The following is a 15,705-nucleotide window of genomic DNA, read 5'->3' as shown; positions in this document are numbered from 1 at the left end:
AATAAAAATAAGAAATAGCATAACATAATGTATATTTACTTTTTTTTCTTTTTATGGCATTCTTAGAAAGCATTTAGCTCCGATTTAATGAAATACATACCGTAATATAGTAATACAGGGGTAAATCTGTAACTAACACAAAAAAAAACTGTCAAGTTTACACTAGATGGCGCCAGTGAGTTTCGGTGAGGTTTAAAAGTTGATCACTGATTTTCACTCACTCACTCACTCTCTACCGCTTATCCGAACTACCTCGGGTCAAGGGGATCCTGTGCCTGTCTCAGGCGTCATCGGGCATCAAGGCAGTATACACCCTGGACGGAGTGCCAACCCATCGCAGGACACACACACACACACACACACACACACACACACACACACACACACACACACACACACACACACACACACACACACACACACACACACACACACACACACACACACACACACACACACACACACACACACACTTTTCCAGAGATGCCAATCAACCTACCATGCATGTCTTTGGCCCGGGGGAGGAAACCCCCGAGGCACAGGGAGAACATGCAAACTACACACACACAAGGCGGAGGCGGGAATCGAACCCACAACCTGGAGGTGTGAGGCGAATATGCTAACCACTAAGCCACCGTGCCCCCCCACTGATTTTCACTGAAGTTTTATTGACAATTCTTAATAACTAGAGTACATATGTTCAATGTTCAAGGTTCAATAAAGCTAACTAACACAAGAGCATCCGGAATTAAACTTGATTTAATTTAGAATGCGTGGATAAACATAAGACAGACATAATTTCTATAAAACTCTTGCACCTATTGTAGAAACAGAAATGAAACACTGTAATGAAACAATGATTCAGAGCAGACCCCTGTATGCAAATCACTGAAGGTTGGTTTATTACCTCTGAAAGCTCACACACATACACAAATACCAAGACCTGCACATTTTCCTATTCAAATCCTGTACTCTGTGTGTAAACATGAGGCCTGCACTGAAATGAGACCTTCACTGAAATGAGACCTTCACTGACATGAGACCTTCACTGACATGAGACCTGCACTGACATGAGACCTGCACTGACATGAGGCCCACACTGACATGAGACCCGCACTGACATGAGACCCGCACTGACATGAGACCCGCACTGACATGAGACCCGCACTGACATGAGACCCGCACTGACATGAGGCCCACACTGACATGAGACCCGCACTGACATGAGACCCGCACTGACATGAGGCCCACACTGACATGAGACCTTCACTGACATGAGACCTGCACTGACATGAGACCTGCACTGACATGAGACCCGCACTGACATGAGGCCCACACTGACATGAGACCCTCACTGACATGAGACCCGCACTGACATGAGACCCGCACTGACATGAGACCCGCACTGACATGAGACCCGCACTGACATGAGACCCGCACTGACATGAGGCCCGCACTGACATGAGACCCGCACTGACATGAGACCCGCACTGACATGAGGCCCGCACTGACATGAGGCCCGCACTGACATGAGACCCGCACTGACATGAGACCCGCACTGACATGAGACCCGCACTGACATGAGACCCGCACTGACATGAGACCCGCACTGACATGAGGCCCACACTGACATGAGACCTTCACTGACATGAGACCTGCACTGACATGAGACCCGCACTGACATGAGACCCGCACTGACATGAGACCCGCACTGACATGAGACCAGAACTGACATGAGACGTGCACTGACATGAGACCCGCACTGACATGAGACGTGCACTGACATGAGACCCGCACTGACATGAGACCCGCACTGACATGAGACGTGCACTATGAGACCCGTACTGACATGAGACCCGCACTGACATGAGACGTGCACTATGAGACCTGCACTGACATGAGAAGTGCACTATGAGACCCGCACTGACATGAGACCTGCACTGACATGAGACCCGCACTGACATGAGAACTGCACTGACATGAGACCTGCACTGACATGAGACCCGCACTGACATGAGAACTGCACTGACATGAGAAGTGCACTGACATGAGAAGTGCACTATGAGACCCGCACTGACATGAGACGTGCACTGACATGAGAACTGCACTGACATGAGACGTGCACTGACATGAGAAGTGCACTATGAGACCCGCACTGACATGAGACCCGCACTGACATGAGAACCGCACTGACATGAGACCCGCACTGACATGAAACCCGCACTGACATGAGACCTGCACTGACATGAGACCTGCACTGACATGAGACGTGCACTATGAGACCCGCACTGACATGAGACCCGCACTGACATGAGAACTGCACTGACATGAGACCCGCACTGACATGAGACCTGCACTGACATGAGAACTGCACTGACATGAGACCTGCACTGACATGAGAACTGCACTGACATGAGACCCGCACTGACATGAGAACTGCACTGACATGAGACCCGCACTGACATGAGACCTGCACTGACATGAGAACTGCACTGACATGAGACCTGCACTGACATGAGAACTGCACTGACATGAGACCTGCACTGACATGAGAACTGCACTGACATGAGAACTGCACTGACATGAGACCTGCACTGACATGAGAACTGCACTGACATGAGACCTGCACTGACATGAGAACTGCACTGACATGAGACGTGCACTGACATAAGACGTGCACTGACATGAGAACTGCACTGACATGAGACCCGCACTGACATGAGAACTGCACTGACATGAGAACTGCACTGACATGAGACCTGCACTGACATGAGAACTGCACTGACATGAGACCTGAGCTGAGACACTGAGCATCCAAATGCGTTTCAAGTTATTTTGCAGACTGTAAAATGTCGGTAAGATTGTAAGGTTTTAATAAATGTGCAACAGAAAATTTGAAGATTTTATACATTTAATCTACAGAAAACCATCACATGTTCTTAAATATTTAACAATGTTATTATTGCTGGCTTTGAATTAGCAAATATACAAAATGGGGTGAACTAAATTTCCGTGCTAATTACATGAGCGCATTAAAGACCTCGTACCTTTTAATTATATCATTCGATTTCTGCTTTCTTACCTGTAGTGTCTTGTCTTGACCGCTTACGTCACAGTCATTTAGTTTGAACAACGTGATTCGCTGGGTAGAATTAATGACGTCACACGTCGCTAACTCTTGCCAAGCGGATCGCTGGGATGTGAGCGCGCGCAGCCTCCGGAGCCAGAAACGACGCTCAGAGCGCAGGGATAAACACCTTCGTGTTATTATCGTTATCATCATAAAACTGATCCTTACAGCTTCGGTAGTTTTTTTTTTTTACTTGTTTCCACGATGGCTGTCCCGGATAAGCTGCTCTCGTACCCAGTAAACTGACAGGAAGACTTTCCGTGCTGCATCCCGTCTCCTAGAGCTGCATCCCGTCTCCTAGAGCTGCCTCGCCTCTGGAATTTAAAATGCCTGCAGAAAACAGCGACCAGGAGAGCATGCTGAGCTACCAGGTACTCACACATGCTGTTTTTTCTTTATATCAGTGACTTCCTGATCCTATGGGAATGGGACACTTACCATACAGATGTTATTTAAATCCTGATGGAGAAGTAAGTGTGTGTGTGTGTGTGTGTGTGTGTGTGTGTGCGTGCGTGCGTGCGTGCGTGTGTGTGTGTGCTTATATTCATCCCACATGGAAGTGTTGGTTATAAAATAAAACAATATGCATCCACAGATGCACAACACTGCAGAAATGAAAACAAGCATTACATCTGCACATCCGGGCGCTTCTGACCGGATCAATACGCCAGTGCGCGCGGGTCCTGTCTCTCCTCTTATCCGCAATTTATCCCAGAGCTGATGACAGATTTCATCTCATCAATAAACACAGTTTTTTTTTTCCAGGAATAAATCGAGGAGCGCGTGGCTTGTGGCAATTGTGTCGTTTTTATTAGGGTGTTAATGGTACGAATAATTAAAACACACACGCGCGCCCGCGCGCGCGCACACACTCTCTCTCTCACACACACACACACACACACGCAATGCTGTTGTTTTTATGAGCGCACGTGTGTGCGGCAGGATGCGCGCGCATCTCTCCTGCATTAACATGAATTCGTTAGAGAGCACGTGAATGACAAGGGCATGTACTGTATTTGTGTCATTTCGGTCTAAGAAAAGGCGTTTCTAAGCAACAGAGACAGGATGCTGAACATCACGTGTACGTGTTTTTAGTCGTGTAATTTGGCTCATTGAAAAGATGCAAGGATTTGGAGATGATTTAACAGGTTTGTGTGTGTGGGTCAGTTCACCTCAGATGACCTTGAAGCGATGCTGAACATTTTGGACGCTGCTCTAAACGTGCTCATGTGGGTTAACAAGGCGTCCCGGAAACGCAGGAATCCTGTATACTACATGATAGACCCAGTTTTAATTTCAGTTCACAGCTACACTAAAGAACACTCGTTATATATCTGAATAAACAGCAGTGAATGTCTTCATTCATTCATGCATAATTTATCATGGTCAGTGGTCATGGAGCACCCGAAGCCTTATCCTGGTTACACAGGAGGTGAGATCCTGGATGAGACATCTAAGGGCTTCAGGCACACTCACATGCAATTTAGTGTAATGCCAATACACCATATGTTTTTAGGAAATGGGCGGAAACCCACAAGAACATGGGAGGAATTTAGACAGTAACCTGAACTCCGGGGGCTGTGAGGGAACGTCAGAAATGTGGCTTTAGATGTCTTTTACTATTTAAAGCTGCTATAACATAAACAAGAGCAAGAACCAGTATCATGGATGTCCCACAACCTTAAATGTAACTATAAACAGAAAAAGTATGATATATGCAAGCCATTCTAATTTCTATATACCTCATCAAACCGCTGCTACAACATAAGTTTGAATAAGTTTACATTGCTCTAGTAGCACAATCTACTTTATAATATACAGTATGTACACTGGACAGCGCTATCTTGTGTATTTTGTGTATTTGCCATGTATTGTTTTTGTATTATTGGTTTGCACTGTGTTTTGAAACTCCATCATCCTACATCGCACCATGACAACGAGTGCTTTATTCCTTACATTGAATTCTCCAGAAAATAATATTTATTTACTGAGTCCACAAGCTGACAAAGACTTCAGTGTCAAATTTGTTGCCTGTGGTAATACACACACACACACACACACACACACACACACAAGAAGAAAGAGCATCAAAAGAGCACAAAAGATATTATCTACGTGCGTGCTTTTATTTAAAGAGACACTGTCCTGTTCATCTTGCACATGTTAAACACATGCTGTGTTTAGTCTCGGATCGTTCCGACGTTTTATCGCGACACACTCGGCTGTTCTTTATCCTTATTTATTTGTTCTCTGTTTCCACCACACCAATCCTCTATTCATTCTTGATCTCTAGTAGGCCCAGTTTTATAAAAGGGCTGTTTAGCAAAGGTCACCTAATGACAGCAGTGTTTTTGAAGTCCTAATGAGTTATTGTGTGTGTTGTCATGGAGATGATGCGGAGTAGACGGGCCGCTGAGGGCTGAGATTTGGCTGTTCACAATTATTCACTAATGGATGTGAGAGTGTAACATGATCCTGCATTTCAGATTGCACTTAAACATTACAAGAAGAGTCAGCATGACAGAGGGGTTATAGGAAACAGACAGACAGACAGACAGACAGACAGACAGACAGACAGACAGACAGATAGATAGATAGATAGATAGATAGATAGATAGATAGATAGATAGATAGATAGATAGATAGATAGATAGATAGATTAAATAAAGCAACTAGACATCAGGCTAATTGCTGTAAGAACTATGTAAGTATAAAACAACAACAACAATAACAAAAATGACCACCAGCAGGCTTCCTGGACCCCTTGGGTTCCTGGGACCCTGCTTTGAGAACCTCTGTTGTTAAGAACGCTTTAGAATTTGTGTTTGTGACTTGAGTTGTGTGTATTTGAAGTATTGTATAAAAAAATGACACAAAGCAGTTATACAACTGTCCCTGTACATTGGATAACTGTCATATATAATACACCACACATTCTTACACACACAAACCTCTATCCAAGGACTCAGAGAGAGAGAGAGAGAGAGAGAGAGAGAGAGAGATTAGAAGGATGATATATGGCACTGAATGGTGAATGAGTCACTCTTCCAGGAGCAGGAGGAACACTGCAGCACTCACGCTGTGACTTATGCTGAAACAGAAACATTTCTCATTTCTCATAGCTGCAGGTCTTTTCCATCTTCCCTGAAATAACAGCGGCATTTTTAATCTAGTGTGCGTGAAGTCATCTTCATCTTCTTGCTGTTGGACTTCCAACTATCTAATATTTCTTTTCATTTTTGATCTTCTATGAGAATACGAGAGATCAGAATTAGAGCAGTGATCCCGATCTTCTTGCTTAATAAGTTAAGAATTGTTAAGAATCTTGTCTCAGATATGATGGTTAAATGGAATTGATCGTTACAGCTGATGAACTTCTCTGTGTCGCGAACGGTGAGTCAAGACAGGCACAAAAGATGGAGGCAGAAGTATATCTCGATCATTTTAGGTAAAGATGAAGCCAAACCACAAGCATGCCATGAAAAGTAGATAAATAGACCAACAGACAGACAGTTGAACAATCAGACCTGGGAAAAAACTTGGGAATATCGGCTGAACGTTCATGGTGCAGGTGTAATTGTGAACAGGTTAAATTGTGAACTGGTGATTATAAGTGAATAAACTGCCCTGGTTTCTGGGGATTGTAGACTGGAACAATGTTTGTGTTCTGGGAAGTGGAGTAAATGAAATCTGTAAGGAATGTGTATGGGATGTTAACCTCAATGTCAGTCAGTCAAAAAAAAATCCTGAACATTGCTGAAGGTCTCATTTCAGATTTATTCCCCTTTACTTTTATAATGAGCACCACTGAACTCACCTTAACCTCCTCACCATGTCTTCATGGAGCTGTGTGCTTTGTTCACAGGGGCAATGTCATGCTGGAACAGGGCTTGTGCCTCTTACATTTTACATTACATTTACAGCATTTAGCAGACGCACTTATCCAGAGCGACTTACATTTTTTTAATCTCATTTTTTATAAATTTTTTTTATATACTGAGCAATTGAGGGTTAAGGGCGTTGCTCAGGGGCCTAGCAGTGGCAGCGTGGTGGATGTAGAAATCGAACTCACAACCTTCCAATTGGTAGCCCAACACCTTAACCACTAGGCTACCACATCCCTCTTAGGGGGTTTTTACACCTGGTCACTTCATGCGTTTTCTGTGATCAGATAGCTATCTGATCGTAAAAAGACCAGGTCTAAATGTTCTCCGAAACGTTTTCGAGACGGATATAAATCCGATGGTACAAACCACTTCAGGAGGTGGTCTGGGACGCGTTTCAGATGAAACTGGACAGGTGTAAATGAATGTGGTTGTTCAAGCGACATACGTCAGCGCTATACTCCTCCCAAACGGAAGTACGTCACTCGCAGGTGACTCACGAGTCGCGCATCGCGCCAGAAACAAATAAATGTAAATGCTGTTTTTTGTAGCATAACCGTCGTAATGAGTTTTTTCGTCTTCTTTTTGATTGCATTCTGAAAACCACATACACCAAAGCGTGTTCCATTTCAATTACCACGGAAATGAGGTAAAATATATTAACATTTTTGGTGGGAGTAGAAAGATCGGATCGATATCTGATTCACCGAGACGCATTTATGTGGCCTAATGTAAATGGAACAGTTTTAACAAATCAGATAGTTATCGGATCAGAGAAAACACCAGATGTAAAAAGGCCCTTAGATCCATTGAAGTGAATTTGCTTTCTGCTTGAGCACAAAAATAAAACTCAGCTGTATTTTTAACATCATGAACAATGCCACATTAAATGTCACACTCACAGATGTTTCCTATCCCTGGACAAATCTAACTAAACCACACTGTTATTTACTTCTATTCACTTTCATGTAACCGGGAGCTTCGCAGCGAGTCGTGAGTATCTGCATCAGCAGGAAACTTGCACTATGCTGATTGCACTTTCAGACCAGTAAAAGGAAATGATACTGGTTGTGTGAGTGTGTGGGTGTAATGTGTGTGGAAGTGTGTGAGACTGGTTTCTTCAGGCAGACTGCAGTATCTGAAAGTGACAGGCAGTGACGTGAGTCAGGATCTGTAATACAACTGTCAGAGCAATGTGTTCCAGACAGCAAGGGAGAGAGAACAGTGCCCTCGGCTCTAAACTGATTTGAGAGGACAACATGGCAATAATGCACACACACACACATACACACACAAACACACACCATGTCTTTCTATAAATTCCAGACCAGCTGTGATTTATTGGCCTTATTATTCTGTGTAAATATGTACTCGAAAAATGAACCTTGTATTTTTTCCTTGTTTTGGCTCAAATCTAGAACCACAAACTGTTTCTATAGTCAGGGATGTGAAAAGTACTTAAGTAAAAGTACAACTGGTGGGTCAATATCTTATTCCATAAGAAGCGGAAATATCCAGCTACAAAAAGTTTCCAGTGAAGGTGAAAAGGTTTCCGTTTAATAACCTCAGAAAATAAATCGTAAATGTTTTACGTGAAGTTAATGAAGTTAAACTCACCTTTTCATTTAAAGAGTAACTTTTATTGCCTAAATGTTTTAAACACTTGTGCATTTTGCCAGGGAAAAACTTACTATGTAGTTTCCTAATGCATTAAACTGTGAAAATACATTTATTTTAGAGGAAATACAGTTGTCACTCTGATGACACAAACTTTTTGCTTTGAAATAGATTTATGAGGGGGCACGGTGGCTTAGTGGTTAGCACGTTCGGCTCACACGTTCGTTGGGGGTTCGATTCCCACCTCCACCTTGTGTGTATGGAGTTTGCATGTTCTCCCCGTGCCTCGGGGGTTTCCTCCAGGTACTCCGGTTTCCTCCCCCGGTCCAAAGACATGCATGGTAGGTTGATTGGCATCTCTGGAAAATTGTCCGTAGTGTGTGAGTGAATGAGAGTGTGTGTGTGTGCCCTGTGATGGGTTGGCACTCCGTCCAGGGTGTATCCTGCCTTGATGCCCGATGACGCCTGAGATAAGCACAGGCTCCCCGTGACCCGAGGTAGTTCAGATAAGCGGTAGAAAATGAGTGAGTGAGAGAATAGATTTATGACCGTTACACTGAAGATGATTAAAATGACATGATAATAATATTAATAATAATAATAATAATAGGGAAAATAAGGTAAGATACTTTTTATCATTGTGTAACAAAAGTGAACCTCATCCTCATTTGTGATTATAAACTATTATAAACACCGGAAAGTGTTATTATGAATAATGTCCTTTCTACAGTCAGAAACAGTCTGATAATTGTGTATTGATTAGCAGGTTGTTGTCCTTAAACACCACATAAACTGCATTAAAGTATAAAGTGATGCAGTGTACTGTAGGGTTACTGTAGTGTGTACAGCAGCACGGAGTAAGACAAAGCGAAAGAAGCTGCACTTCAGTCTGTTTGTGGAATTATGAAACTTCAAACTCGGATCTACTTTTATTTTACAGCAAACCGACTCTCTCCTGTGTATCATATCTCTCTGTTTCTAGTCTATTTCTCTGTCCAGAGGCTTTCAAACTGAAACTAAATCCCAACTGGCTGGTCCTGGTTCCCATCTTACAAAGGAATACATTTATTAAAAAATGTATTCTATTCAACTCGAAAGGAAGAGAAAAGTCAACTTTTTTAAATATTTAAATTAAAAATTATTTTAAAGTTAATTATAAAATTTCGTTTTAATATTATAGAAGATTAAAACAAATCTGAAAATAATAATAATAATAATAATAATAATAATAATAATAATACTAAACAAATTTGAGCTCCTCCCTTCTCTCAGGCGCTACAGAGCTTTTCTTAACAAAACTAACAGACACAGGAACAGTTTCTTTCCCCAGACAATCACCCTGATTAACAACTCACCATAATTATATTCCCTGTTTCATATCTACATGTACTGCATTATCAGAACTGTCAGTCATCACATCATCTGTATATATTACACAAATTACTGCTGCTGTATATTGTACAAAAAAAAATTATATTGCACAATATTGTTATTTGTGGAGGGGGCACGGTGGCTTAGTGGTTAGCACGTTCGCCTCACACCTCCAGGGTTGGGTGTTCGATTCCCGCCTCCGCCTTGTGTGTGTGGAGTGTTGTTGCATGTTCTCCCCGTGCCTCGGGGGTTTCCTCCAGGTACTCCGGTTTCCTCCCCGGTCCAAAGACATGCATGGTAGGTTGATTGGCATCTCTGGAAAAATTGTCCGTAGTGTGTGCCCTGTGATGGGTTGGCACTCCGTCCAGGGTGTATCCTGCCTTGATGCCCGATAACGCCTGAGATAGGCACAGGCTCCCCGTGACCCGAGGTAGTTCGGATAAGCGGTAGAAAATGAATGAATGAATGAACACTGTTATTTGCACTACCATGCACGCTCACACTTTATGTACATAACTGATAAGTCATATATTCTGTATTCATATTTAAAACTCATACTGTCTGTATTGTATCACATCTGCATTGTCTTGTATAGTCTGTATTGTCTGGTCTTGTATAGTATAGTGTTATTTATGTCTGTACTTTTGAGAGTCACAAACAGCTGAAATCAAATTCCTTGTGTGAGTCAACACACTAGGCCAATAGACCAGTTTCTGATTCTGATTAACAGTCACTAAAAGACTCACACAACAATTAACACTAAAAAGTGCAATAAAGTCTATTATATTTTCTGAATTCCAGAACAGTTATCAAACACACCTGGATTTCTTTGACGCAGAGTCATCAAACGATAAATTTTGAGAAGCATCATTATTGATGCTGATGACAGCAAGTCCACTGAGATGCTCTTGGGCCATGGTTGACCTCAAGTAGGTTTAAATCAGCTTGAGCTTTAAAAAGCTTCTCTCTGCAGCATGCTCCATGAATAATTAATGTGTTATGGTGGTGTATTATAATCACGTCATGATGCAAAACGTGTTTAAATTAGTCCAACAAGACGTGTCAAATCTTATGATAATTTTATTCTAATCATATTTAATCGGTTCGATGATCGATCAGTATTAAGATGATGTTAACTACGAAGTACGAAGGTACGAAGCGCATAATGGAAAAAAAAAGACAAAAAACCTCTCGTGTGATGCCCCACAGTCAGGCTGCATCCTAGGCAACCGTCTATGTGGCCTATGCAATGGACCGGCCCTGAGTTAATGAGTCGTGGGATGAAAATGTCGCTCCGTCATTGACCTTGTTACATCAGCGTCATGTGGAACTCTACAGCAGACACACTTTAACCCTGCTCGAGGTTACAGCTAGATACTGATTCCTAATCTAGATTGAATTCTTGGCTGTGATTAGTGAGAAGGTGTTGATTAATTCTCTATAACTGCAGATCTGACATTGGCTGTAAATCAAACCACAGTTTTTTATGAATCCGCTCAATCTAATACATTGTTTGTTTCTATTAGTAACAGCTGATTCACAGGGTCTTGGCTAACAAGATTTAGCTCGTGCTGTTACGTAGGAGTTGCAGGTGGAGTGGAGAGAAGTTTTCCTCCATGAGAAAGTCTTCTTATTAACCTTAAAATAGAACAATGGGACATTCCTTGACTTTAAATAAATAATTAAATGATTTTTTTTAGTTTTTAATGGTTAATTACTGATGTTTAAGAAGAACATGTGAGATACTCCCCTGGGTCCTAGTGCACCTTGGGTGAAGTGAATCCCGGGTTGTGTAGTTAGAGGTTTCACACTGCTCCTACTGTCCCTGGGGTTAACACTGAATCCTGGCTCTTCATCATCTGATGTGTCACACTGTACATTCATAAACCCTGCTGCAACCTTCTGCTTATTACCATATTCACGTATAAATGATCCCGATTGGATCAATCCTGTGTGTGACCGCTTTAAATAACGTCTCGTCTCACGCTTTAACATCAGTGAGGAAAAAAGTTCAGGTGTGTGGTTCTGCACTCGAGCAGGTTCTGTTATCTTTCACAGCTTTATCAACTTTTTTGCTCTTTTTAAGTTTGTCGTCTCTACCTACAGAGTCGTTTTCACATGTTTAAGTGTCTCTACGTCCTGGTTTTCACTTGATATAACACACAAAGCTCTGTTCAGGTTCTGATTGGGTTTCTGTTGCTAGGCTACAAGTTCAGCATTTTGAGATTTGACATTTTTATTTTGAGAGAATAATTCTATTACTTTATACGTCATGGTGCTGGAGGATGCTATAGAATTTATTCTGTTATCATGGGGACACTTTGGCAGCATTAATAGCTAAACACACAGACACACAAACACACACACACATGCACACACATACACACACAGTAGCTAGGTGACAGGTGACACAGGAGCAGTCTGGCTAGCTCGAGTGCTCCATGTTGGTTTTTAATTACAGACAAACAGAAGCAGCAGAATAATAGAGTACAAAGTAAACACAGAGACCAGACTGAAAGTCACAAGAACCAAAATCTTTTAAAGTTTTTATCTATACTTTTTTCCGTGCACAAGAAGCTTTAAGAAAGAAACGCGATGGAATGTACAGGTTAAACACGTCCTTGGGTCTGTTGCTCGTGTGTAAATCAGATGCATGAATGTCATAAAGCATGTGAGCGAAACCAAGTCATACGACTCCTAATGCCAGACCAAAGCCTTGAGGCTGATTTCTCGTGGGATAAAAAAAGCCGGCTGTGGAAATGTGACTCGTAATATAATGACTCTTAATTTAACGGCATTTCAGTGGAGCAGGACGCTATGCACTGACCCACTGCAGAGTTGAACATTAATCCACAACATCGCTGCTGCTCTGATTCTGCAGATTAATTTTCTAAACCAGCAGCTCCGACAGAAGGTACAGCTACAAATCACAAGTTTATATCAATATGATCATTTCTATAGTAACACCTCGTTCAGAGGGACTTTGATAACAGACGCTGCAGATAAAGAGCTTCGATGATATAGTGATCTTCTCCGGTTTTCTCCATTACTTCTCCGGTACTGATTCCAGCTGCTATAACATGAATGATACCAGGAATAAAAACTTAAATATTGTGGACTTTGAGTAAGATTATAAGTAACTGTAAATGGATAAAATGTACAACATCCATCTATTTTCTGTAGTCACAGGGTCACAGGGAGGCTGGAGTCTTTCCTAGAGGACCCAGGGGACAACCTGGACCCTGACCATCACAGGACATAATCACACACACACACACACACACATGACGTGACGTGACGTGCCATACGGCTAAGTACGGTGACCCATACTCAGAATTTTTTCTCTGCATTTAACCCATCCAAAGTGCACACACACAGCAGTGAACACACACACACCGTGAACACACACCCGGAGCAGTGGGCAGCCATTTATTCTGCGGCACCCGGGGAGCAGTTGGGGGGGTTCGGTGCCTTACTCAAGGGCACCTCAGTTGTGGTATTGCCGGTCCGAGACCTTAGGGTTACCCACAACCTTAGGGTTAGGAGTCAAATTCTCTAACCATTAGGCCACGACCCCCCCCCCCCCCACCCCCCAACCCCCAACCCACACACACACAGAAATTGGAGATGCCAATCAGCCTAAAGGAATGTCTTTAGACTGGGGAGGAAACCGGAGAACCCTGAGGAAACCCCAAAGCACAGGGAGAACATGCAAACTACACACACACACACACACATAGGAGGCAGGAATCATAACCCTTAACCCTGGAAGTGTGAGGTAAATATGCTAACTGCTAACAACATATTTCTATATATACATTTTGAGATGATGAATTATAAGTGGTATTAAAGGAATAGAACTTTTCAGGATATGTGGTAAAATAATCAACTTCAGCTTCGACACCTTGTGGCCGAGCCTCATTTAATATCTGTAATATTTCTAGATGAAAACTGGTTAGTTTCTAGACAAATTAGCTGACATCAGTCTGACTGCACAATGAAAAATTTACACGAACCAACTAATGTAAAACTAATTTAAAAAATAATAATATAATTACATGTAAATAAAGAATAGAATTAAGTGTATCTGAAGGTTGATCTACACTTTTGTGTAATATCTGTACATCCTTTTACACATTTTAATAAACATTACTCCACAGAAGGCATCACGTCCTCGCACTTTTCCCGTTCTTTATTTAATTCAACTGAAAAAGCTTTCCTCTGTTGTTCGAAATAGAGACTAAATGGGTTTTAAATGTATTTTATCTGTCAATGCACTTCTCTCACACCGTCCCGTTAATAAATCATATCCACCTCACAAACTCTGGAAGCTGCTCGTTTATTCCCTGCTGTTGTGTTTAACAGGGGGAGGAAGTGCACGGATAAACGCCCCTGCACGTCCTTCCGGTACTCCCGGGGCTTATTCTCTTTGTAGACGTTGATTCATGTTAAATCTGCTGTTAGATTTGTGGATTTGGAGGTTTAAAGGTTTGAAGCTGTTTTCTCTGGCTGAAGAAAACTGTTACTGTAAGCAGCCTGATGTTCAGCTCATGCTGATGTGGCTGTTTGTGCTTGAGTGTGTAATAAATTATACACAGAGACGCATAACATGCATAGCTTTAAATAAAACTTCAATAGAGATCATTCATGGGCTCCTGAATAACTGAAAATGGCCGAAGCTTAGAATTAAATCAGTATTAAATCTTTCAACCTGTAGCTATTTCTCATGTTGTCCTCAATGTTCTGTCTACCTTTTCGAAATATTTGTTGATTATGAGAGGTGTTGGCTGATTAACATGGCTCGCTAATCTCACAGCTAATTAGTGTTTTCTGTGGTTGGGCCTGATTTTGAGTCTTAAGTAATAAGAACCTGTGAATATGTGACTGGTCTGTAGATCACTGCAATCATCTGACAGTTATTCCACCTGACTAACGTTTTTAGACAATTTTTTTTTGCATTTTCTAAGATGTTATTGTTTCTGTATGGGAGCATCATCAGAAGTGTCTAGCATGGTGTTGTGCAGCGCTGCTTAGCCAAAAACAAACAGTTGTTTGGTTTAGTGCTGGTCAGAGATGCCGTGTTCTTCTGAGCGTTTAACAGATAAAGTTGTGAAACAAATCATATCTCAGTATATTATTGCGCTCACAGCCTGCAAGACAATCTGCCCAGACACAGTTTGAGCCACTTTGAGCCACGCCCAGATGCACGACTTCACTTGGGGTAAATAGAGTGTGGGTTTTTACATGTGGCACAGAAAAATGACAACTTTCTGTTTATTGGTATGTACACTAAACATTTATCGAGCAAACAGTTCAGCCTTCAACACATTCCAACACTCCTCCAGACCAGATGATATGATATGAGGTATATGATATGAGATGATAGCAGACTTCAGGAGAAACCTCCCTGCACTTCCCCTCACTCACCATCATGGACAGCACTGTGGCTGCAGGGAAGGCATTCAAGTTCCCGGGCTCTACCATCTGAAACTTCTACTCAGCCGTCATCGAGTCTGTTCTGTGCACATCAGTACCTGTCTGGTTTGGTTCAGCTACAAAATCAGACATCAGAAGACTACAGAGAACGGTTCGGACTGACGAATATATTATTGGTGCTCCCCTACCCACCCTTTAAGAACTGTTTATATCCAGAGTGAGGAAAAGGGCTCAGAAAATCTTTATGGATCCCTCACATCCAAGTCA

General features: G+C 42.2%; 1 protein-coding gene across 1 annotated transcript in view; it reads left to right on the top strand.

The window, feature by feature from the left end:
- The first annotated feature begins 3,183 nt into the window (after positions 1–3,183).
- slc4a8 (solute carrier family 4 member 8) overlaps positions 3,184–15,705 on the top strand; it is a 37,968-nt gene continuing 25,446 nt past the window's right edge. The window contains exon 1 of the mRNA XM_060867426.1: positions 3,184–3,501. Within this exon, the coding sequence (XP_060723409.1) occupies positions 3,457–3,501 (45 nt within the window). The 5' untranslated portion in view covers positions 3,184–3,456. The remainder of the gene's footprint in view (positions 3,502–15,705) is intronic.

This window comes from Tachysurus vachellii, chromosome 4 (genome assembly GCF_030014155.1).
Source record: "Tachysurus vachellii isolate PV-2020 chromosome 4, HZAU_Pvac_v1, whole genome shotgun sequence".
In the NCBI taxonomy this organism is placed as follows: Eukaryota; Metazoa; Chordata; class Actinopteri; order Siluriformes; family Bagridae; genus Tachysurus; species Tachysurus vachellii.
Note: the sequence above shows the minus strand (reverse complement) of the source record. Positions and strands in the feature narration are given on the sequence as shown.